General features: G+C 46.6%; 1 protein-coding gene across 3 annotated transcripts in view; it reads right to left on the bottom strand.

Annotated features, from left to right (window-relative positions):
• Positions 1-6,037: 6,037 nt before the first annotated feature.
• LOC310836677 (gamma-aminobutyric acid receptor subunit alpha-3-like) overlaps positions 6,038-25,568 on the bottom strand; it is a 42,357-nt gene continuing 22,826 nt past the window's right edge. For all 3 annotated transcript variants that reach the window (XM_083722354.1, XM_083722355.1, XM_083722356.1), the window contains exons 5-10: positions 19,189-19,409; positions 18,219-18,301; positions 16,229-16,363; positions 14,997-15,149; positions 14,069-14,280; positions 6,038-12,746 (exon numbers count right to left, since the gene is read on the bottom strand). In XM_083722354.1, coding sequence (XP_083578480.1) covers positions 12,390-12,746; positions 14,069-14,280; positions 14,997-15,149; positions 16,229-16,363; positions 18,219-18,301; positions 19,189-19,409 — 1,161 coding nt within the window. In that variant the 3' untranslated portion in view covers positions 6,038-12,389. The remainder of the gene's footprint in view (positions 12,747-14,068; positions 14,281-14,996; positions 15,150-16,228; positions 16,364-18,218; positions 18,302-19,188; positions 19,410-25,568) is intronic.

The following is a 25,568-nucleotide window of genomic DNA, read 5'->3' as shown; positions in this document are numbered from 1 at the left end:
ATGTTAAGCGTCAGAAACAGATCAGGCCTTGGTGGTTGTGCCCAAGGTTACACCATCCATCTTCCATATAAAAGAAAAAAGGTAGTACACTGTGAGAATCCAACTAACTCCTACTCAGAGTAGACCCACTACTCTGTAGATGGGAATAGCTAAATAAAGTCCATTGATTTGAATACACCTTCACTAAGAAGGAGTTATGCTGGATATAACCCACAGTCAGTGCACTGCAATTTTCTACTACTACTACTACTACTACTACTACTACTACTACTACTAGTGTGAGAAAGAGGTGGAAAGAGTGACAAAGGCAAGGTCCAAAAGCAGATTCTTATTGAGGGAGAATACTGATTTCAAGGTGGCAGGGTACTGAAGATCAAACACTCCCTAGGAAGAATAACAGAGCTTGCTCTATCCAGGGATACATTCCACCATCAGTTTTATGGATTCCATAAATTACTGGCTGGGTCAGAATAATGGGAGCAGAACATGATAAAAGGGAGGAAGCTGGATGTTGCAAGCAGAGCCTTCCAAGGATCCTTAGAATATAAAAACATAAGGTAAGCCTGTTGGATCAGGCTGAAGGCGGCCCATCTAGTCCAGCATCCTGTTCTCACAATGAGCAGCCAATAGGAAATCTGAAATCAGGACATGAGCACAGAGCCAGCCAGCCAGCCCGTGAGGTATGGGTGAAGCAGCCACTTTGGGCAGCAGAAGCTGAATAAATGGTGTCCCTCCCACCAGTGGAGAAGCAGCACTGGTAGCTACACTGGTTTCTGGCAAGATCTCACCAAAATCTTGTGAGATCTTGCAACAACTCTAGGATAGCTGAGACTCTTAATCTCAGGGTTGTGGATTTGAGCCCCATGTTGGGCAAAAGGTTCCTGTATTGCAGGGGGTTGGGCTAGATGACACTTGTGGGTCCTCTACAATATGATTCTAAGAGCACACCAGAAACTTCTGCTGCTGCTAGTACCACATCTCTGACAGTGGTTGGGTGGGAAGTTCTTCTGCTTCCCAGGTAAGGGCAGTGGGGTGGCATGGCCAAACATTATCATTTCACCCCAAGGGGTGAAATACAATGCCCCTGCCTGATTGCAACACAACTCTCCCCTTCTGGAGTTTCCAGCAACTGGTAGTAAGAAGGATTACTGCCTCAGACTGGAAAGGCAGCGCACAGCTAGTAACCACTAATAGCCTCATCCTCCATGAATAATTCTTATCTTCTTTTACAGCCATCCAAGTTGGTGGCCATTCCTGCCTCCTGTGGGAGGGCATTCCATAGCACACAACCAGGGCTGTCTTAAGCATATGCGGCACCGGGGTGCAAAGATCTGCCTGGTCCCGGTCCCCCCCCCGGTTGCCCAGTCCCAGGTGCACAGGAGGGCGGAGCCAGCTGGCTGCCTCAGTGTCTCGCAGGCTAGGTCACCCCTGAACTTGCGGTGCAGAGCCACCCACAGCATAAGAGCCCACTGCAGCACTCCGACCGATGAGCAGGCTCTTCCCTGGACTCAACTCTTGGGCCCTGGACTCTTGGCCTGGCACCCCTGAGAGCCTGCGCCTGGGTGCCTCACACCCCTAGCACCTATGGGTAAGACGGCCCTCCATACAACCAAAGAGGAAGGATATGAACCTCGGCCCATGATGAGAAGAAACTTGACATGGATTTTGGGGCGTGAGAAGCTGATCCTCTGAGAATCCTAGCATGAAACGCTTCTGATCAGAGAAAGAAAGGAACACAGAAACAAGGCTACATTTGAACAAGGTTGTCTAGCCCAGCACACTGCCTCCCCCCATGAGACATGATCTTTATGAACTGCCCCATGAACTCACCACACTTGGACCTGGATCAGAGGGTGCCACAAGTATGGGATGAACACAGGCTGGGGTAAGAATAATTCAGAAATCAAACAGACTGGTTTCCAGAATTTTCTTGTAATGTAGCACTTTATGGGAAGAGTTTGCTAAGTTTGTATACCACCCTTCATCCAACGATCACAGAGTGGTTCACGACATAAAAATACAAGACAAGAACACAAAACACAGAAATGGAATTGAAACCAAAACAAATCAATAACTCTCCTCTGACAAACACATTTAAAAGGCCATAAGTTGTTAATCAGCTGAAGAGCTGGTTATAGAGAAACATTTTTTTATCCTGTGTCTAATGATAGGCAATGAGGATGCCTGGCAAGCCTCCCTGGGGAGAGCATTCCCCAAACAGGGAGCCACTGCAGAAAAGGCCCTCTCTCATCTTGCTGCTCTCCGGATATCTTGTGGAGGGGGCACACAAAGAAGGACCTCAGATGATGGTCACAGGGTTTGTGTTGGTTCATATAGGGCAGGGGTCAGCAAACTTTTTCAGCAGGGGGCTGGTCCACTGTCTCTCAGATCTTGTGGGGGGCCGGACTATATTTTGAAGGGAAAAAATGAATGAATTCCTATGACCCGCAAATAACCTAGAGATGCATTTTAAATAAAAGGACACATTCAACTCATGTAAAAACACACTGATTCCCAGACCTTCCGCAGGCTGGATTAAGAAGGCGATTGGGCTGGATCCGGCCCCTGGGCCTTAGTTTGCCTACCCATGACATAGGGAGAGACGGTCCTGGAGGTATTGTGGTCCTGAGCCATTTAAGGCTTTATAGATCAAAACCAGCACTTTGCATTGAGCCTGGAAACTAATTGGCAGCCAGTGCAGTCGACGGGCCAGGATTGGCGTTATATGCTCAAACTGCCTTGCCCCAGTGAGCAACCTGACTGCTGAATTCTGCACCAGCTGAAGTTTCTGAACCTCCAGCCCAGGTAAGATTTTGAAGGCTTGGGGAATGAGAAACTACCCTTTTTATGGCCAAACAACCACTTCCTACCCTTCTTAGATGTGAAGCGTAGAATACTTAGCCAGCAATTTTCACCTGCTAGGATTTCTGCTGTGCCTTGAGGGTTTTTGAAAGTCACGTTGTGTTCCCAGCTAGGACTACCAGAGAGCAGCATCAGTGGAAAGGGTGACCCTCCCAGGCACCAGATTTTATTGACAGGTGCCAGCTGCTCCACCCAACCCTACCCCACCGTGTCATTGGCCCAGGAAGCAAACCGCTATTGAACCATGACTGCAAATATGGTTCTTTTCTCCTCTGCTTTTCCTGCTGCCAAAAGTAGGGCCCTGTGTTTTCATTGCTCCATTCTAATTTCAGATTTTGTAGATTTACTACACAAACATTCCAAAAAGCCTGACATTTCCCCAGCCACAAAGACAAAGCACTTTCTTTCCCCCTGCCTGCACCACCCCCAAGCCAGCTGGTAGCGTTTGGCTGCCTGAGAAATAACAAGGTCAAACATTAAATATTTATACCTTGCAGTTATCAATATCATACCAAGTCATGGCCTCCTTCCAGAACACCACCTGTCACCATTTAGCTTCACATTCACAGAGTGGGTGTATAAGCTTTCATGAATGTTGCTGCTGCCGTTGCCAGCACCCCAGGCCAGAGGCAAAAATTAAGACATCTTTGTTACCTTAGAGGCAGCAGCCACTAGAAAGGCCACCTCAGCATGGACTCTTAGTCTTTATGCTGAATGGGTATAGGTGGCTTGGTGCTATGACTGATGCTCCCAGCAAAAATTAACTTGCTTTGGAAGGTGGGCTACTCTTTACTGTAGGGTAACCAGCTTCATATAACCAGTCAAATTAGTGCATGAAGGGGTTAAAACCATAGAGGAAGCTGTCCTGCCAGGCTTAACCAATGACATTTCCATACATCCTGGGAAGAAATCGTTAACCAAGTCCTTTGTGCGCTCTCTCTCTTTCTCTCTGGAATTCAGTTCTAGAGGTCATAGAACCATAGAATCACAGAACCTTAGAGTTGGAAGGCATCCCAAGGATCATCTAGTCCAACCCCCTGCAATGCAGGAATCTCAGCTAAAGCATCCATGGCAGGTGGCCATTCAAGCTAAGTATGCTCCCTCCTCCATGTGACAGCCCCTAAGATATTTGAAGATGGCTATCATATCTCCTCTCAGTCTCCTCTTTTCTAGGCTAAACATACCCAGCTCCTTCAAGCACTCCTCATAAGGCTTGGTTTCTGGATCATCTTGGTTGCCCTCCTCTGCACACATTCCAGCTTGTCAACATCCTTCTTAAATTGTAGTGCCCAGAATTGAACACAGTATTCCAAGTGTGGTCTGACTAAGGCAAAATAGAGTGATACTATTATTTTCCTTGATCTGGACACTGTACTTATGATGATGCAGCCTAGAATAGCATTAGGTTTGTTTGTTTTTTGCCGCTACATCACACTGTTGACTCATGTTAAGCTTGTGGTCCATCAAGACCCTGAGATCTTTTTAACATGTACTGCTAGTAAGCCAGGTGTCCCCCATCCTATATTTGTGCATCTTGTTCTTTCTGCCTAAGGGTATAACCTTACCTTTGTCCTTATTGAAATTCATTTTCTTAGCTTGCACCCAGTTCTCCAATCTGTTAAGGTCATTTTGAATTCTGATTCTGTCTTCTATGGTATTAGACACCTCCCAGCTTGGTGTCATTTGTGAATTTGATGAGCATCCCCTCAATTATTTCATCCAATTTGTTTATACAGACATTGAACAACAACGGGCCCAGGACAGAACCCTGCAGCACCCCACTTGTCCCTTTTTTCCAGGATGGCGAGGAACCATGAATAGTACTCTATGGGTTCAGTTAGTCAACAGCTACAAATCCACCTAACCTACCTTGTTCCAGTGGCGTAGCATGGGGGGTGCAGGGGGGGCCGTCCGCACCGGGCGCAACATCTGGGGGTTAGGGTTAGGGGGCGCAAATCCACGGGTTAGGGGGCACAAATCCATGGGTTAGGGGGCACAAATTACTTGCCTTGCCCCGGGTGCTGACAACCCACGCTACGCCACTGCCTTGTTCAACACACATTTTACCTCACAAGGATATCAGACCTGTTCGTGAGGTCTGGTCACAAGTTCCCAGGATCTGCTCTGAGCTACGTTTGACTACTGCTGGTTGCTAACTCCTCCCTCAGCCCGGCTTTCTCTCACCTGTAACTCCTCCCCATCAGATCCTGTGTCCCCACAGAGCAATCAACCACACACACCCTCAGGCTCCAAAAGACACACCCTCACTCTCTTCAGTCTCCCCCAGCAAACCTTGTCCTTGATTGCAAGGTCTGGTCGCAAGCTCCCAGGTCTGAGCTGGTCTTTTACCAGCCTCTTTTGCTTCAGACCAGTCCGCCCATGCAATGTTTTACAGCCCGTGAATCTTTTCCTGACTGCTGTATGGAAAAGCACATAAAACTAACTTTTGAAACTTTTAAAAGGGGACAATTTGTGGGTTCACTGGATTAGCACATTTAATCATATTTCCATGATTTTCTCTGCTGCATGTTTTGCAATGCTAAATCTCTGCTGGAGTTCTCTCACCAAAGAGTACTTGCCTCAAACTTGAGTCTTAGCTGCCAGGATTCCAACATTTACATATTCCTTTCTTTAAGCTTCCTTGTTTTTGTCTTTTTCATTTGATCTACAGTCTATTCCTGGCCCTCTTTCTTGCCCCTTGCCCCTTCCTCACCACTCTGTTGCTTCCTCACCACTCTGTTGCCCTTCTGTTGCTTCCATATCACAATAGAGCCTCACTTCTAATTCTTGCAATCTTATAAATAAGCTGTCCTCCCTCCCTCTCTTTAACTTTGATTTTAGCTGTTTTTATGAAGAAGTGGTTTGGAATTTATGGCACATTCTACACTCAGAGCTCTCTTTCATGGGCCTCTTACATATACACTCCATCTTCATGTGAGTGTGTGTAAACCAGAGTTGCCTTAATGATTTGACATCTTCATAACAGGAATAAGGAATAAGGAATGAGAGGAGAGGTCCTCTTGTGGATCAGGAATTGGTTAAGTAGCAAGAAGCAGAGAACCTCCTCCTTGCTCTGCACACCAACTCATGGCTCCTCCTTAGGGTTGGCTTGCTTTATGTTGGAGTAACCCAAATGTTGTGGTGGTACCCCAGCTTCCTTTTTGTCTTTCTTCACTCTGTGTCCTCCTCATAACCCTCTCTGCTCTTCTAAGTCTTCTTGTTTTTCGGACCATGCCATATCATCAATCATACCCCTCCCTGTCATTCCATTCCATTCACTCTTATGCTTCATGCAAAGATAGGCTGATCCCCTTCATCAGCCCAATAACTGATTGGGCAGCAGGCATAAGGAAGTCAAGTGGGTTACTGAAGTAATCTCTTTGCAAAAATAGAAGTCAGGCTGGAGCATTCCATCTCTTCCCACTTCTCTCTCTTTCATGATAGGCAAAGAAACTGCTCCAAGAAAGCCAGGCCAGGCAGCAGCTGCCTGAGCTGCTGTCTTTGCTGGATCGCTCTCAAAAAGCCAGAACTCCAAAGAGCATTTGCCAACTCTACCCAACTGGCTCATCTGAGCTGCTGCCCCCCCCAAAAAAAAAACCCAAGCACAACCCAGGAACTGCTGTTACAGAAGAAGACATGCAAGGCTTTAGGGGGCACCACAGGCTTAGCATTCTCAGTGACTCCAACCTCTCCATGTGACTCTCAGGAGCTTCCCCAAAAATGTACCCTGGGGTGCTGCATCAAAGAGACAGAAGAGACTGGGGCTTTTCCTTCCCCCTGCCACGCTTTAAGCTCTACACTGGATGCAGAGCAGCTGACTCACTGGGCCTCTGAAGCAAAGCAAAACTCCAACCTGAGGATCACATTTGCCATTTCAGCTTATGCACTGTGATGCCTAATGAGATTTCCTGAATGCCTTTGGTTGTTTATCTCATATGTTTGCACAATAATTTAGAATGGTGATACATTAAGCAGACATCAAAGGAAATGTATGGCAGTCAGATCTGTAGGTGGCAGTTACATGGCTAAGAGAGTGAAGAGGCTCAGGAATTCACATATCCTGCCTCAGAATGGATCACAAGGATGTCCATCTGCATCCAAGCAGAACCTGTTGCTTATCAACCCTCCAGGCAGGTTGCTGGTGATCTAAGACTCCTTTATGTAATGCCTTCTCCCCAGAGATTACATTTTGCATTACAGTTTCTTTGTTCCCATGAGGTTTCTGAAAGTGGGTTGCTTTTATGGGATGATATTTATTGGGTTTTGTATATGCAAACCAGCCTTGCTGGGCTGGACAGCCCTTTTCCACTGAGGAAGACTTCCCCCCAAGGACTGGGTCTCTATTTCCCCTGTATTTTCATGAAATGGGCTTTTTACCAGGACTTAGTTGGAAGCCAGTGGCCTCCTTTGGGGGTGGGGAGCAATATCCATCTAGATCAGGGTGGTCCAACTTTCCATACTAAGTGGGCCACAAAAATACTTCAACACAAAACCTGCAGGCCACACACTGCCTTGTGTGGGAAGGGGGAATGAAGCCAAAATTTGACACCCACAAACCTGCCTTCCCAAAACTGGCTAAGTGAGGTGCTGGGCTTTGGGGAGGAGGCATGAGGCTCTAGCAGGGTACCAGATCCTGCCCATCTTCTTCCCAAAGCTGGGAAGGTGCTAAGTAGGCTCTGGGAAGGAAGGAGGAGGACTCTGTCAGAGCCCTCATACCTTTTCCCCAAAGCCCAGCACCTCACCTTGCTTACCTGACTTTGGGAGGGCTGAGGGGGAAGGGCTCAAATGTTGCTGAGGGCCACACAAAAAAAAAAGACCTCAGGGGCCACATTTTGGACTACCCTGATCTAGATGGTCTATTAAAATAGAATGCATATCCCATGTGCCTCCCTCCAAATGAATCATCCTACAATCAGAGAGAGAGGGAGAGGGAGAATAAGGATGCTGGAGAATAAGGATGCTGGAGAATAAGGATGCTGGCATTCTAATCTATTCTATTTTGTGCCAGATTGTGGATGCACATTTCAGGGTGAAAATAATGATTGTAGTGTGGATGAGAAGCAGGACTCTCACCTGAAAGAACGTGCCAATGTGTCTCTGATTAACACCTGTGCTTCCTAATCCAGCAAGCACTGCAGGTGTAGAGAACACCTTTCCTCTATGGAGCTTTCTGCACAGGATGAAGGAGACTCTGGTCTATCTGCAAGCCACCAGTCTGAGTTTGTGGCAAACATTATTTCCAGATATTTTAAGACCCAAAACTTCCCATGAGAGGTCCAGGTGAGGTCTCTCAAGCTTTTGTCCTACTCAGTCATTGCCTTGGGCAGGCGCACACCCTGCCTGCATCAACTGTGCAGTTTTGAAAATAAATCAGTTACGAATTTATGCCATTCCCAAGGACAACTTCTTTCAGGCTCTTTTAACTCTGCTAAACCTGCTGCCTCAAGATCCTCTTCCTTGACATTCTTTTTTGCTCTCTACATCAGATTAAGTTTGGCACATCGAGAGGTGTGGGTTCAAGATTAGAGTTTCTTTAAAAACACAGGTCAAGCATGCAGTTCTGGCAGGACAATGTGAACCCAAAAGGAAAGTGCCTTGGAAGAAAAGAGAAGTGTAGCAAAGAGAGGGTGAGTTTAGTCACTGTCACACCAGTAAATTATGCAAAATGCAAGCCTTTCTTTGTGCTTGTCCTATGAGACAGGCCATGGTTATTATGGCCATTCTGCAGTTGGGTAAAGGGAGGCTGATTATAGAATCGGGCTTACCCAGCTTTGATGCTCCAGTACAAGCCCTTGGCTGGTGTTAAGCCAAGGCTTGACAGGGCTGCACAAAGCTCTGTGGCTGCTCTGAGTAGCAGGAAAAAATGGGGGAAAGTGACACGGGATGGGGGGAGAAAATAGCATCCTTCTCTGATATTTAGATTTATAAGTAGTGGCTTCAAAAACAATTCTCCCCCTACTATTCTCAAGGATTTTCACAGTGATACGATTTTGTAAAGACTTGATATTATTTTGTATAAAAAAGAAAATAATAATAAAATAAAATGGCTTTTCAAATTTTCAAAAAAAACCTTCAATAGTTGCACCACAATACATCACACAAGACGTGACAAGCTGAACATTTTAAGCCCCAACAAAAGGGAAATTGAAAAGCACCAGGATTTCCCTGAGAGTTGCTTGATGCATATTGATTCAAAACAAAAACAAAACCCTTTTCAAGATCAACATTCTTCTTATAAGGGGAGAAATTCCTCATTCTACTCTAAATTGGGCTGGGGCTTCCAGGGGAAGCGAGAGATTCTGGTTGCCTTGGACAGCTCCTCTCAGAGACGGTAAAAAAGGTGATGGTAGCATTTGAGAATTTGCCATGTGCAGCTCTCTTCTGTCCATTCCCATTTTTTTCTCTCTTTAAGGAATCCCACCTACATCGGCACACAGGTCCAGGCGGGGAGAGAAGGCTTGCTTCCATGAATGCCACAAAGGACACCCAGCAGCAGATACCCATCATGGCAAGGATGTGAATGAGTGAGTGAGTGAGTGAGTAAGTGAGTGAGTGAGTGGCTGCTCTCTTCCTGAGATATATGAAGTCTTGTGGAGGCCAATGGTATGTGCATATGTGTGTGTGCAATGTGAGATAACCAGCCTCATATACCCAACATGATTAAGTCTAATTATTGCATGAAGGGGTTAAGAACATAGAGTAAACTGTCTATCAGGAAGCTCAACATGTGAGGAGATCTGAGCTGGTTGTTGCAGCTCAGACTGCATGGCTCTTACAAGCCACTCTTGATTAATTTAGGAACTTTGACCACTTAGTAACTAAGCCAAGTCTCCTGGCCCTTGTGGAAAAGCACATGAATGTGACCTTTAGAGAGTGTGTAAGTAAACCATTTTTAGCTTCTCAAATGTGTGAGAAGGTAGGGAAAGAGAGAAGTTTTGGAACTCACAAGGGCATATGTTAAAGGTCTACAACCCTTATGTTTTTTAAATCTCTGCTGGGGGTCCCTCACCAAAGAGTACTAGCCCCAAACTTGGATCATGGCATCCAGGAATTCTATTTTTCCTACGTATATCTTCCCCCCCCCTGAATGAACATGCAAATGAACACAACACCCCCAGTGTCTTTGCCCACTGCTGCCAAGCAAAGACCAGCACCCCGACTTCCTATTTCTCCTCTTTGTCCAACAGTTCAGTTCCTTAGAGGGACAAGCAGCTGAGAAATTTCCCTCCCCCCCCCCAAACCTCGGCCTGCCAATACAGAAGAGGCTGACTAGCCTTCTGGCTTCCTCCAAACTAGGCCCATTTTCATGAGGTGGTTGAAGTAATATCCCAACACAACATTTTAAAAGAAGCATTTCTCATGCTCCCAAATGTCAAGATATTGTAACAATCCACAGGGAGCATTATATTCACAAAGAATGAAAGTAGAAATGCAGATGATAATCCACTCCTTCACACAAACCATTGAGGGGGCTAGAAACCCTTTGGGGCACAGTGTGCACATTTGTCCCAGCACCTCACCCCGAACACAACCAAAGAGGGAAGGGGGGGGGATGATGATGAAAGAATGAGAACTGCAGGAAGGGTCAACTCTGCCCCACCTCCCTTTAAAAAAAAAATCTAGAAATCCAAGTCCAGCAAAATGGCAGATAACTAACACACCGGTGCCTCTGAATCAGGCAGTGCAGAACTACAAAATCCATTGTTTGGAAAGAGAGGTTTTGAAAGCATCTCCAAGGAAACCAAGGGATGCCAAGACAGTGCAGAGAGTGGGATAAACCTATTCCTACTGCTGTCAGCACCTGTAGCTCAGGCTCACTCTTAAACAAGGTTATTTAAACTTGCCAGTTTCTGAGAACAGAACCTGCACAAACTCCATGGCTGTCCTGACTGTTTGCAGGCCAAATTTGCATCACCTTACATCTATCCCTTCTGCTGCCCATGGTGGCCATCACCACCCCATGGCATTGTTCTCCAGAACAGGAACATCTTTCTCCTTGAGCAGGTATGAGGAGTCTGTGGTAAATAGCATTGCAGCCAAAATAAAAATTCATGTGTTGCTAGACAAATAAAGGGTTAAGACACATGGAGACGGGGCATTCTGTGAAGTCATATCCCCTGCTTTCCTAGGTGGGGGAAAGTAACAAAAGGAAAATAATCCTTACTACTTACTCCCTCCCAAAAGTTCAGGTTGCTGTTTTCCTTTACCAGGTAACTAAAGAGAGGAATGCTTCTCTGTGCTTTCCTGGACAGATTCCATTATTTATCTCAACCATTTATTTTGTAATTGAAAAAATATATTCTGCCTGTCTTATTTCACTGCTGCTTACTGCTGAATCGAGTCTGAGACATTATGAAAGTAAACAATATTTTTATTCTTACATGACAGACTTCTTTGTTATTCTTTTGTTTATACGGATAAAAGGGGGAAGGCCCAGTCAGCTAGAACACCCTGGACAATTATTAAGGTTAAGCAACCTTGTCCCAGAAGTTTCCACATTTTATACCACAAAGGGATGGTAATTTTAAACTCGTCTAACCAGACGATAAACTCACACAAGTGAGCACGAGCAAGGATAAATAATGAAGAATATCTCATCCTATGCTCCAAACCCATCTGACATCCCACAGGCTTACTTTTGTTCAGGGGTTATAAAGTTTGACTCAGCAAACTAGCCACCCATAATTTGTGGTTGCCACCAGTCCCCTCCCCACTGGTAGGCACGGAGAACAAGGTCATCTCTCATTTGTGTGGGGTGTGGAAAAGGAAAGAGGGTCTGGTTGCTTTTCCCTACTTAAAAACTGCAGAGGGAAGGAGACACCCAGGGCAGGAGGGATCTGTGTGGTTCTGGGAGGCCTCATCATCAGAGGATGGGGTGCACTGTCCCCTATGCCCCAAATCCACCCAGTATTTCCAAACTACGACTCCCAACATCACTGCTTGCTGGAGCTGATAGGAGTTGCAGTTCAGCAACATCTGAAGGGCCACAATTTCCCACCCCCATCATTGGAGGAAAGAAGCACAGCAGAAGAGGAACCACCAAGACAAACTCACCAAGGGATGAGAAAGGTGACCACTGGAGACACCAGGGCAGACCATCAGAGGTCACTAGAAGGGAAAAAGAAGCTGCCCTGCATTCCTCAGCAGAATTTAGCATGAAATGAACTGGGAATGAAGCCAGCTCCCATTGGCGTAGGGCAAGCAGGGGACTCTGGGGAGAAGGATGTCAGACTCACCACGCGGGAGGCACCACTTTTCTATTATACGTCCTCTCAACACATACCTCCACACACCTCCACAACAACAACGAAATAGAAGAGACCAAACAAGTAACAAATGAAAAGTTCTTGGGGTTATCCTTGTAAAAAATCACAGTTTGATTTGCATGGGGAGAAGGAATAAGTCAGCTGATAAAATTAATAAGAAGATAAAATTAATATAGAACCAGCCGGGGGACAAAGGAGCCCCCACAGAGACTCCTCTGCCTGGGCCACATGGACAGATGGAAGAGGGGTGAGGGGCTTGCTTCATTCCTTGGGGATCATGCCCTTGATAGCCGACTCCCGGTTGACGTACGTCGCCCAGTACACCATGTTGAAAATGGTGAACAAGACCGGAAAGACGATGCGGGACATTTTGTCTACCTTGCTGACACTGTTGTAGGTCTTCTTGTTCTCAGGGGGCTTCTCTTCCAACCGGGCCACCTTTGGGGGCACAGCAGCCACAGCAGCAGCAGCAGCTGTGACAGGTGTGGCTGTAGTTGCTGATGCGCTCTTGGCAATGGTGGGCAGGCCTGGCTCCTTGGTGATGTTGAGGGCATACGTTGTGCCAACAATGTTGTAGGTGTTATTGGTCTTCTTTGCCAGCATGACGGGCTCTTTTTTCTGAGGAGGAATGAAAAAGTCTTTGGAAACCAGCCCAGAAACAGCTCCCAGAAACACTTGCTACTGCAGAAATAAAAGGCTTGCAAAAAAAAACAACCAGATGAACTTGGTGCAATTCAAAAATGCACCACGTCAAACCTGGATCAGAGGGAAGGGGAGCATCTGCTTTGCATGCAGAAGGTATCAGGTTCAATCCCCAATGGCATCTCCAGGCAGGGATGGGAGAGATCCCCAGCCTGATACCCTGAAGGGTATTGTCAGTGTATACAATGCTGAGTCAGATGAACCAACTGTCTGACTCAGTATAAAGCAGCTTCCAATGTTCCTAGAGTAAACCACATTGTGAGCTGCAAATGCTACAAGTCCTTGCCAAACATGGCATCTCCAACAGGAAATTTATGGCCAGTGAAATCTCAAACCATGTACGTGTGCTGCCTCACACCACAGGGAATCTGCAGGTAGGGCTCTTCTCTTCTCTCCCCCTCCCCCTTTTTAGAACAGGAGCAGTATCTATGTGATTTCTCAACCCCTTTATACAGCAGGTCATCTGTGTAATTCCAGGTGACATTTAACACATTGCAGGGCTTGAGATCATCTCCACTGATGTGGGAAGCCAACTGGCCTTTCACAGGTGAAAAAATGCTTCTGGGTTATAGTTATTCTCAGAGCTCCTTTGGTGATGCGTAAAAGCCACACAGGATAAGCAAAGGGGGGATTAGGGGCAGCAGCAGCAATGGACTCCCTCTTTCTTTCTTTCTTTCTTTCTTTCTTTCTTTCTTTCTTTCTTTCTTTCCCTCCCTCCCTCCCTCCCTCCCTCCCTCCCTCCCTCCCTCCCTCCCTCCCTCTCTGCGCTGCAAAACATTGATGTTTAGCTCTGTTTGGAGTAAGGCAGAGGTTCTCAAACTTTTGGGGGCCAATCCCCCCTTCGTTCCATGAACCTACCCCCAGTGCCCCCTACCCTACAAAAACTATTCAGAATAGCAGTTTGCCTAACGCACTAAGGAAGATAACAACACCATATAAGTCAAAACAGTGACAATTAATTGCACATTTATTCAAAATCCAATTAAAACCCTTTCATTTAATTAATTCAACAAAACTGATGAACTTGATCTAGTGATAGCAGCTTTCCAAAATCTGATAGTCATTTACTCCTCCTGCACCCCCTGCTACCCCCTAGGGAATCCCACCCCCCAGGGTGTGCTACCACCCACTTTGGGATCAACCAAAGTAAGGTTTCAATGCCTCTTCTTGGACGTCAGGTTCTGATTGCTCTCCCTCTTTGCTTCTCTCCTGCTCCCTCCAATGACTCCCTCTCTCACCTTCAATTCCTGGGCTTCCAGAACCTTCTTGCCATCCCAAGACCAGCTGCGTTTAGTGAAGTAGTTGACGGCAGCAAACTCAATCAGTGCAGAGAACACAAAGGCATAACAGACAGCCATGAACCAGTCCATGGCCGTTGCGTATGCCACTTTGGGCAAGGAGTTTCTTGCACTGATGCTCAGGGTGGTCATGGTCAGGACCGTGGTGACTCCTGTGGGAACAAAACCAGAAGAGGCGCTGCTGAAATGGGGCCACAGGAGGTTTTCTCCCTCTTGAGGGCAGTGGGGGATCCATTGAGCCTCCTTGGGCTGCTTTGTCACAGCAGCCACTGCCCTAGGTGCGCCAAGAAAAGGTGGAAGGATCCAGTGCCGCACCTGAGCACAATCCCATTGTCAACACCAGGTGAGCTGTGTCTAATTATACAATTATGTTGCAGAATTAAATTAGCAAGACATTAAAATAGGGCGATGGGGAACCTGTAAGGGCCCTCCAGGTTTTATTGGACTACAAATCCCATCATCATCACTATCCCTGACCATTAGCCACCATAGCTGGGAGTTGTAGTGCAGCAGCATCTAAATGGAACCCACCAGTTAGCCACCCCTGATTTAAAGAAGAGCTGGTTCAGCATCTTGTTGTCACAGCAGCCAACTGGATCCCTGCCTGCAGTTCACAGCAACTGATAATCAGAAGCACTACTGCCTCTGACAGTGGAGGTAGGACATAGCCATCATGGCTAGCAGATATTCCTGGGGGAAACCTCAGAGTTTAAGACTTATGCAAATGTCTGTCATCAACATGAAGGGAGTGTGGCTGACAGGCAAGAAGGTCCCTGCTGCTGCTTCTCTCCAGCACCAGTCTTGATGCTCTCCCCGTCTCCCTGTTTCCTCCAGTCAGCCCTCAGACCATCCTCCATCAGAAGCTCACCAAACACTGTCCGTGCTGGAACACTCTCTCTGTTGAGCCAGAAAGAGACTTGGGAGAGGATGACTGTCATGATGCAGGGTAAGTAGGTCTGGATCACAAAATACCCAATCTTACGCTTAAGGTGGAAGTAAGTGGTCATCACAATGTAGGTTCCTGCAGTGATATGGAGGGGTGGGGGGTAGAGAGGGATACAAGGGGTTTTTTATTTGCCTTTTTTATTTTCTTTTTTTGCATCCTTGCCAGTAAACATGATTGTTGAGATACAGCCTGCAATGAAAAGCAATCGTTTTTGTTTATATTTATTAAATTTGTCAAGGCAACTTACAACCAACCAACCAACCAACCAACCAAACAAACAAACAAACAAGCACTCCATATAGATTAAACCCCACATACATTAAAAGCAAGGGGAGGGAATACATTTAAAGCATCCCACCCACTTCTTAAAGGTCACAGATAGTTAAAGGCCAAAGGCCTGATTGAAGAGGAAAGTTTTTGCCTGGCGCCTGAAGATATGTAAGGAAGGAGGAAGGTGAGCCTCCCTGGGGAGAGTACTGCACAAGCAGGGAACCACCACTGAAAAGGCCCGTTCTTGCACTGCCACCCTCCTCAGGGTTGGCCCACCCAGGAAGCAAGGTAAGGGGACCACCTTGAGGGGATCTACAGATCCGACCTCCAAGGAATGCATCACCAACTGCTGCCACCACTACTGCCTTTGCCACTGTGGCACCAATGGCTGTGGCATGCTCCTTGGAAGCTGGATCTGCTTCCTCCTCGGCAGCACCTTCCCCAATGCCACCTCTATAGTGGCCTATTTGTGAAAAGGAGGGGCTGCAAAACAATGCACATAAAAACTGACCCTGCAATTTTCACCTGAGACCATTCTCTGAGTGCCCCATCTGTGGGAGGTCCAGAGAGTAGGGACAGAAGAATTGGGAGTTTTCAGTTGTAGCCCCCCGCCCCCCACTTGTGCAATGCTATCCCCAGGGAGGATTACCTGATGCCATCATTACATAGCTTTAGGTGCTAGGCAAAAAAGCCCTGATTCCTCTTTTACCAGGGCTTGGGCTTTTTAGTATTGTAAGCCTTGTTAAACAAGTGAGATGTTTAGTCCTGCCTTTGCGGTTGCTGCTCATCATGGAGAATCATAGAATTGTAGAGTTGGAAGGGATGCCCAAGGGTCATGTAGTCTGACACCCTGCAGGAAACCATCCAAGGAGGCTCTCCATTACCTGTGCTGGATTCAATGGAGTCTCTCCCCACATTGTGGCCAAGGAGGTCGTACTGATTCAGGCGGGAGCCTTCTTCGGCCACCTCCACTTTCCCATGGGTCCAGGTATAGATCACCTCTGTCTTGGTGTAAGCATCTGTGGAGAAAGCAGAAAGGATGGGATGGAAGAGGTTTAGCTACACCCTGGCAGCTCCTGCCCAATGAGGAACATCTCCAAAATGGTGCCCAGAATGGCTTCCAAAGGTCACCCCAACTCCAGGAAAAGAGACACCCATTAGAAAGCTGTATCTGGCACAGAGACGCCTGACTGAAACCCTGCACTCCCTCAAGGTGTGGGAGGGAAGGAGGCTGCCACTAGGATCTTCCATGCCCTAGGTGGTTCCATGCCCTAGGTGGTGGTTCCAGTGGCTTCCATTGGCCTCTCCGATAACCAGGCTACTGGACCACTGGAGATATTTCTGGACTGCATCCCATGCTGAAGCATCAGTGGGCACTCAAGTTAGCCAAAGCAGGTGGAAAATATTAAGCCCACACTCAGAGGCTTGTCCCAGAAGGCAACCTCAGTGGGGACCTGCAGGCACTGTGACAGCACCTCCTTCCCATGGGGCTCTGAAGCAGCAGAAGCAGCAATTGGATAGGACCTGCTGACTTGGGAGGTTCAGTTGTGCTGCTCATGTGTTGCTCCAATTAGACCTGGCTGCTCATCGCAGACAAACAGAGGCCACAAAAGCAGCCGTCTGTGGCCAAATGGAGACCCAAGGAGAGGCATCTAAGGCACCATGTCAAAGAGATACCAGATGTTTGCCAGACACTTGGCTCGACACACCACACAGTGAAGCTGGCAGTGGGGTACCTCTGTCTACTAAATATACTTCCACTGGTTGAGCAGAGGGGAGCAGGGGGCGTGTCATAGGGCCACCAGGTCCAGGAGCTCTCAGATCCAGTATGGCAAAGCAACATTGATCCCATTTCCATATCATGTGCCAAGGAAATCTTCCCCTAGCTGGTTGATCAAATATTGATTTGGGTTCAATTTATTATTATCATTATCATTATCATTATCATTATCATTATCATTATCATTATCATTATTAAACAAAGCACAACATTTGCAGTTATTTGATGCTTTCCTTTAGACTGGTCTGTATGCATGTGAGCTTGTGATTTCTTATACTTCAGGGCATAGAGAGACATGTGAAATAATAGGGAGTGGGAGGCACTGTGGTCTAAACCACTGAGCGTCTTGGGCTTGCCAATCGGAAGGTCAGTGACTCGAATCCATGTGATGGGGTGAGCTCCCAATGCTCTGTCCCAGCTCCTGCCCACCTAGCAGTTCAAAAGCACACCAGTGCAAGTAGATAAATAGGTACCGCTGCAGCGGGAAGGTAAATGGTTTTCTGTGCGCTCTGGTTTCCATCACGGTGTACCATAGTACCAGAAGTGGTTTATCATGCTGGCCACATGACCCGGAAAACTGTCTGTGGACAAACGCCGGCTCCCTCAGCCTGAAGCAAGATGAGCACCGCACTTCATAGTCGCCTTTGACTGGACTTAACCGTCGAGGGGTCCTTTACCTTTACCTTACCTTACATGTGAAATAATTGTTTTAGATGATGATGAGTGGATTACAATAATTCAAAAATACAATATTAGAAAGAATTAAGACAATTAAGGGGAGCATGGTATTCTACAGGAAGGGGTTTTTCAAGAGACTGCTGTCCTACAATCAATTTTCACCCAATTCTGTATAAGGTGGAGATGTAAACCTCAAAGTTCATTTATCTGTGAGGAAAAAATTACCTTAAAATGACAGCTTCACTTTGGAAGGCCACTTTGAAAATAGAGGTTCATAGCAACGCAGGATGTCGCATAAGCTCACACTCTCAGGGATGTTTGCTCACCTGATAACTAGCCTGCCAAGGACTCGTACCTGCTGCCTTCAAGCCAAGAATGCAAGGACACTTTGCTTGTGCTGTCAGGAAAGTACTTACAGCTCCCAAACTTCAGTGGACAGGCATGCACATCCATTGGGAAGTCCTCCAGGTGCATCGGACACTCCGCATGAATGGTCAATCTACAAGAAACAATGACCACTGCCAATGGAATATCCAGGTGTTAAACCAACCCTGTTCTCCCACAGCAAGCAAGGAGTTTCCTAGGCAAACTCTTGGCCAAATGGACATTTCCTGAGAGCGAGTTGTGCTCCTGTAGCCCACTGCTTTCTGAAATGATCACTGTAATCCAAATGCTCACATCCACACATTTCCATGGGGGATTGCAATGCATACTCTTAAAGCTGCATAAGCAGCACATGCTTCTCCCAGCACAAAGGGACACAAAGGCATTGCAGGATTGGGAGTCATTAAACTGCAAAAAAAATACCAAGAACATTCTGCTGAAGCTTTATTCCTTGTGAGTTGGAGTGGCAAGTCTTCTACAAGACTAAGGGAGGAGGAGATGGACTGAACTAGGGATTTTGAACAACATCCTGCAAATCATTAAGACCGTCAGTAAAATGAGAAAGTGCCTACTAAGTCAGGCCAACGGCTCATGTGATATGATTATGCTGACAGCTCAGATAGGGAAAGGCAGAGATCCCCACCCCCACCCCATTCTGCACTTCAGGTTCCTCTAAGCTGTCGGGATTGATCCAGTGGCTGCATACTTTATCATATCCTCCTACTACCCCTGAGCTATGGTCTCCAGAAAAGTTGCATGGCAGCTGACTCTTCCCAGTGGAGCCTAACCTGCAGTGTCTGTGACACACTCAGGTTGGTTGTAGGGCTGTGAAGATGCTTGGGCAGCAGGAGATGCTAGTCAAGCTGCAGGAAGGCCAGAGGAAGATGCCCAAGGTGAACCCTCTGGTGCCCATTTCAGCTGAGAGGCTCAATCCCTTCCAGGAGGTGATGGCGGGTGCTGAGTAAGGAAGACATGCCTTTGGGAAGCAAAACCACCACCTACCTCATGGTGTAGAGGAGGGTACCATTGTCCACCAGTCGAAGAAGCTTGTTGGGTGTGGTCATGTTGTGAGCCACCGATTTCTTGCCATTGTGGAAAAAGGTGTCAGGTGTCCAGATCTTGCTGGCCAGCAGGTTGTTGAGGGGGAGGATCTTCATGGGGCCATCAAACTTTAGCCTCTCATCTCGCCAGGACTGCCGGAAGAATACATCAATTGTGTACTCCTGCCAGAAGAGAAGATGCAGGTTTAGATTTTAAATAGTTATTTTGCAGATGGTTCACTACATATGCAGAAATATTTCTAAAAAAATAAAATAAATCCTTGGTCCAGTGGACTTCACAAAGTTAAAATACTTTGGTCTTGAATGTTTTCAGCCAGGCAGATTCTTGTTCCATCTATCTATGGGGCAGGGGAGTTCCCTATCTTGTATACTTACCTACAGCAGAGTTAGATCCACAGGTGAAAGATATAAGAACATAAGGACATGAAAATATGAGAACTCTGCTGGATCAGGCCAAAGGGGGTCCCACCTAGTCCAGCATCCTGTTCTCACAGTGACCAACCAGATGCTGATTATGCAAGTGGGATCCAAGCACAAGAGCCCTCTCCCTTCCTGGGGTTTCCAGGGAGAGGGGGAGAGGGAGAGAGACAGAGAGATTCCTTTCCAGCATAATTGTTGTGGGGCTACTTTCTGCCAGAGAGCCTGGGGGGGGGGGACTGGGATAGTCCTTGGCATTCTGAGCCCACCAATGTGCTCACATCCTTCTCTTCCCACCGACATGGGAACCAGATGTGTGGTGAGGTCTGCCCTCAGCATTTCCACTACTTCTTCCATTTGCCCCATAGTCTTCTCCTCTCTATACCTCTCCTCCAACATGCACTCATTCCAATCCTGCCAAGCTCTGCCTGCCTGCCTGCCTGCCTGCCTGCTGCTGCTGTGTCTGTCTCTAATCTGCTCCTGGCAGCCACCTTTCCTCCCTGCTGCTAATCTTGGCTCTTTTTTTTTGCCTTCTCAGCAATGCCCTAGCCTGCCTCCAGGAGGATGACATAGATCTGCTAGTAGAATTTAGTCAGATCTACAGATTAAGCTGCTTTCACAGCCTTCCCCTCTACCCAGGAGCCTGGAATGCAGATGAGGGAAGGGGGTGCCACAGATCTCCAAAAAGACAATTCTCCTCTGAAGGAAATAGTGGCAGTTAAAAGTGACACAACACAGTACTGTAGAAGGATCATTTACTAAGAGAAGGTGTGGACTCAGGAATAACTTAAGAAGAGCCTGCTGGATCAGGCCCATGGCCCATCAAGACCAGCATCCTGTTCTCACAGTGGCCACCCAGATGCCATGCACAAGGGCAACACACTTCCCCTATGTGGTTTCCAGCCACTGGTATTCAGAAGCATTACTGCCTCTGACCATGAAAGCACAGCCATCCTGGCTAGTAGCCACTGATAGCTCTCTCCACCTTCATGAAAGTGTCTAATCTTCTTTTTAAAGCCATCCAGGTTAGTGACCACCACTGTCTCCTGTGAGAGTGAGTTTCATAGTTATGTGAAGGACTTTCTTTTAACCATCCTAAATCTTCTAATTTTCAGTTTCATTGGATGTCCAGGAGTTCTAGAGTTATGAGAGAGAGAAATTTTTCTCTGTGTACTTTCTCCATGCCATCATTTTATAAACTCCCATCATGTTGCCTCTTACTTGCCTTTTCCCTAAACTAAAAAGTCTTCTTTCTTCTTAGAGGAATTGCACCATCCTCTTGACCATTCTGGTGGCCCTTTTCTGAACCTTTTCCAACTCCATAATATCCTTTTAGTGGTAAAGCAACCAGATCTGTGCAAATGTGGCCACACCATAGATATGCAAAATGGAGTTATGGTATTTGCAGTTTTATTTCCAGTTCCTTTTCTAATGAACCATAGCAAGGAATCTGCCTTTTACACAGCTTCATATAGAGGAGGAAGGGTGATTGCAATTCCTCTTTTCAAGTCAGGCTGATCCTCACTTGCCTGTGCTCTTCAATTTAAGCACATATCTGTGCTTTAAAACTCCCTTTCCTACTGCTTTCTCTCTCTTTTGGGTCATGGTGCTTTCCCCAAGAAAACCCACGCTTTACCGCTGAATCAGACCAAACAGCAATCTGTGGGGAACCCGAATTGACATTTGATCTGGTTCAGCATTAAAGAGTGGGTTTTCCTGAGGGAAGTGGTGCAGCAAAAAACCCAAGCACTCGGACACAGACCAGGAAGGTGTGGACCTGTGCCTAGAAAGCGTGGGCAAGAAGGTAAGAGTAGATGAGCTCTTTAGTTAGAACTAAGGTGTTTGATACTATGGTCCAGAGCACCTTCTATAAAGATTGGAGTTGTTTCTGCAGACAGGGCACCACTGATTAATAGGCAAATATGTCTGACAAACCAGATACGGCTGAAAGTGGAAAACACAGCTTAAACACACTCACACACACTTGAACAGGAGAAGTAAGTGGATGAATCATAATAAAAATTGGCCCTGAAACTGGAACTGTACATTCCACAAGCATTGCTTTCTTGAGCTGCAACCCAAAATAGGAGGTAAGGGAACACCCAGCTACTTAAAAGGAATTTGAATCTCCAGGGCCTGATGAGCTTGCAGATGTACTGTAATCTCAGAGCCTCTGTCTATAATATTTGAGAATTATTGGAGAACAAGTGAGGTCATTGCAAACTGGAGGCAAGCAAATGTTGTCTCCATCTTGAAAGCGGAGGGAGAGGACCCAGATAACTGCTGACAGGTCAGCTTAACATCAGTTCCAGGAAAGGTCCAAGAACAGATAATTCAACCGTCAGTCTGTGACCACTTAGAAAAGGATGTTGTGATTACTAAGACTCAGCATGGGTTTGTCAAAAAGGAATCATGCCAGATGAATTTCATTCTTTCTTTGATAGAGTTACGAGTTTAGTAGATCAGTGGAATGTGGTGGACATAGGGTATCTCAGTTTCGGTAAGGCTTTTGATGAAGCCCCCCATGATATTCTTGTGCAGAAGCTGATAAAATGTGGGCTGGATGAGGTAACTGTTAGGTAGATTTGTAAAAGGCTGACTGACAGAACCCTAAGCGTCCAGTATACCTGAAGGAGCGTCTCCACCTCCACCGTTCGGCCTGGACACTGAGGTCCAGCGCCAAGGGCCTTCTGGCGGTTCCCTCACTGCGAGAAGCCAAGTTACAGGGAACCAGGCAGAGGGCCTTTTTGGTAGTGGCACCCGCCCGGTGGAACGCCCTCCCACTAGATGTCAAAGAGAAAAATAACCACCAAACTTTTAGAAGACATCCAGCCAGATGGGTGGGGTATAAATAAATTATTATTATTATTATTATTATTATTATTATTATTACTACTACTACTACTAAGTGTTCATTATTGGTTCCTCATCATCCTGGAAAAAAGTGACAAGAGGGGTATCGTAGGGTTCTGACCCGGGTCCGCAGTAGTACAATGTTTTTATAAATGTCTTGGACAAAGGAATTGAAGGGAAGCTCATCAACTTTGCAGATGACACCAAATGGGAGGGCTAGCTAATGCCATAGGAGAAAGAAATGGGATTCAATATGACCTTAACAGATTTGAGAACTGGGCCCAAACTAACAAAATGAATTTCAGTTAGGACAAATGTCCGCTTCTACATTTAGGCAGAAAGAACGAGCTGCATAAATATAAGATGCAAGACACCAGGCTTGCCAGTTGTACATGTGAAAAGGACCTAGAGGTCTCAGCAGACCCCAAGGGTAACATGAGTCAATAGTGTGATGCAGCAGGGTGGGGTGGGTAACTAATGCTATTCTGGGCTATATCAACAGAAGTGTGGATCAAGGTACGAAATAGTACCAGTCTATTCTGCCTTGGTTGGACCAGACCTGAAATACTGAGTCCAGTTCTGAGTGCCACAATTTAAGAAAGATATGGATAAGCTAGTAAGTGTGCAGAGAAGGGTGACCAAGATGATCAATGGTCTGGAAATCAAGTCTCATGAGGAATGGTTGAGGGAGCTGGGCATGTTTAGCCTGGAAAAGAGGAGTCTGAGAGAAAATAAGATAGCGCTCTTCAAATATCTAAAGGGCTTTCCTATGGAAGATGCAGCAAACTTGTTTTCTCCTGCTCTGAAGGGTTCAAACCAATGGCTTCAAGTTACAAGAAAGGAGATTCAGCATAAACATCAGGAAGAACTTTCTGACAGTAAGAGCTGTTCAACAGTTGACTGGACTCCATTGGGAGATTGTGGATTCTCCTTCTACTGAGGTTTTTAAGCAGAGGTTGGATGGCCATCAGTCATGGATACTTCAGTTGAGATTGCTGCATTGCAGGGGGTTGGATTAGATGACCCTCAAGGTCCCTTCCAACTCTACAGTTGTATGATTCTATGATTTTACTTATTTTAGGTGTTTTTACTTTACAATGGCACCTCTGGTTGCGAACCGGATCCATTCTGGAGGCCCGTTCACAACATGAATAGAACGCAACCCGCAGCGGCACATCTGCACACGCGTGGGTTGCGATTCGCTGCTTCTGCTTCTGCGCATGATGTCATTTTGCACTTCTGCATATGCGCAAGCAGCGAAACCCAGAAGTAACCCTTTCTGGTACTTCTGGGTCGCTGCGGGATGCAACCTGAAAAAACGTATCATGAAGCAGACGTAACATGAGGTATGACTGTATATGAATTAAAGAGGTTGGATAAAGTTTAAATGATCGTATTTTCCCTTTCAAGTCTCCTCAAATCAAAACGAATATAGAGAACTACTGTAAACAAAGGCCTGTTCAAGCCCTGTGTTGAGCAAAAGATTCCTGCATTGCAAGGGGTTGGACTAGATGGCCCTCGTGGGTCCTTGCAACTCTGCAGTTCTATGATTCTTTGTGTGAGCGTGAGAGAGCTGATCCCAACTCTCCTCTGAATTTCATACTCTTGCCCTACCCCTCCTCTCAGTTACACAAACACTGAAACTGAATAGGAAGGGCAGCAAAGTTCTTTCCAAGCACTCCAAGCACTCCCCCCCCCAATGATTCATCAGTGGTATCAAGGACCCAGAAACAAGTTCAGGCAAACAAAACCTTCAGCAGCAGTTTCTGTGGCAACGCTGGTGCAGCTGGTAAGTGCAGATGGTGCCCAAGACATGACCAGTTGTTGCTGCTGCTGCTGCTTCCTCCTCCTCCCGATCCAGGCTGCCCTACTCTTCCTCTTGACAGATACTGGGCATTCTGCCCCCCCCCCCCAGTTCCTTCCCCTTTGGAAGAATAGAAACACCCCAACGAGCAACAAGTCAGTACTTCTTCATCTCTGATGCCCCCTGCTATGGTGAGCCTTGAACCAGTACAGCTGCTTTTGAAGCCTCCTTCCTGTAACTAAAACCTGCTGACCCCAAATGGAGCATTCAGGACCAAGGCTATCCCAGCAAGCAGCTTCATGTGAGGAGTCATGGACAGACTGACTCCCTGTTCTCCAGCCAAGGAAGACAGCGTGACTTCTGGATCTGAGCCTTCTTGCTCCAGTGCTCCAGCCACCCACTCACCCACCCACTCATCCACTCAAAGTCTCTGTCACACCAATATCCAGCAGTTCTTCTCCCTCCCCTCTCCTCCTAAACAGGAGGTGATGGACCAGGACAAGAGCCTAGGGCTATAGTAGATAGCTTGATGAAGATATCAGCCAGTGTGTGGCAGACATGAATAAGGCAAATTCCATGCTGGGGATTGTTAGGAAAGGGGTTTAAAATAAAACTGCCATTATCATAATGTCCTTATACAAATCATAGAATCATAGAATCTTAGAACTGGAAGGGACCCAAGGGTCATCTAATCCAACCCCTTGCAATGCAGGAATCTCAGCTAAAGCATCCATGACAGATGGCCATCCAACCTCTGATTCAAAACCTCCAAGGAAGAGGAGTCCACAACCTCCCAACGGAGTCCATTCCACTGTTGAACAGCTCTTACTGTCAAAACGTTTTTTCGAATGCTTAGTCAGAATTTCAATTCTTGTAACTTGAAGCCATGGGTTTGAGTCCACCTTCCATAGCAGGAGAAAACAAGCATGTTCCCTCTACCATGTGACAGCCTTTGAGATATTTGAAGATTGCTATCATATCTCCTCTCACTCTTATCGGTTCCAGGCTAAACACACCCAGCTCCTTCAAGCACTCCTCATACGGGTTAGTTTCCAGACCCTTAATCATCTTGGTTGCCTTCAAATGCACACGTTCCAGTTTGTCAACATCCTTCTTAAAAGAGGTAAATTTAGTGTTACTGGAGCTGCTACTTTTCCACTTGCTCTGGCTTATGATTCTTTCTTTCTCTGTCACAATCTCTTTTCTCTCTTCACACCAAAGCAAAGAGCCATAATATATTCAGTCAC

Source organism: Podarcis gaigeae (assembly GCF_964106915.1).
Source record: "Podarcis gaigeae genome assembly, chromosome: Z".
Lineage (NCBI taxonomy): Eukaryota > Metazoa > Chordata > Lepidosauria > Squamata > Lacertidae > Podarcis > Podarcis gaigeae.
The sequence above is the reverse complement of the archived record's forward strand: the minus strand, read 5'-3'. Positions and strand labels throughout refer to the sequence as shown.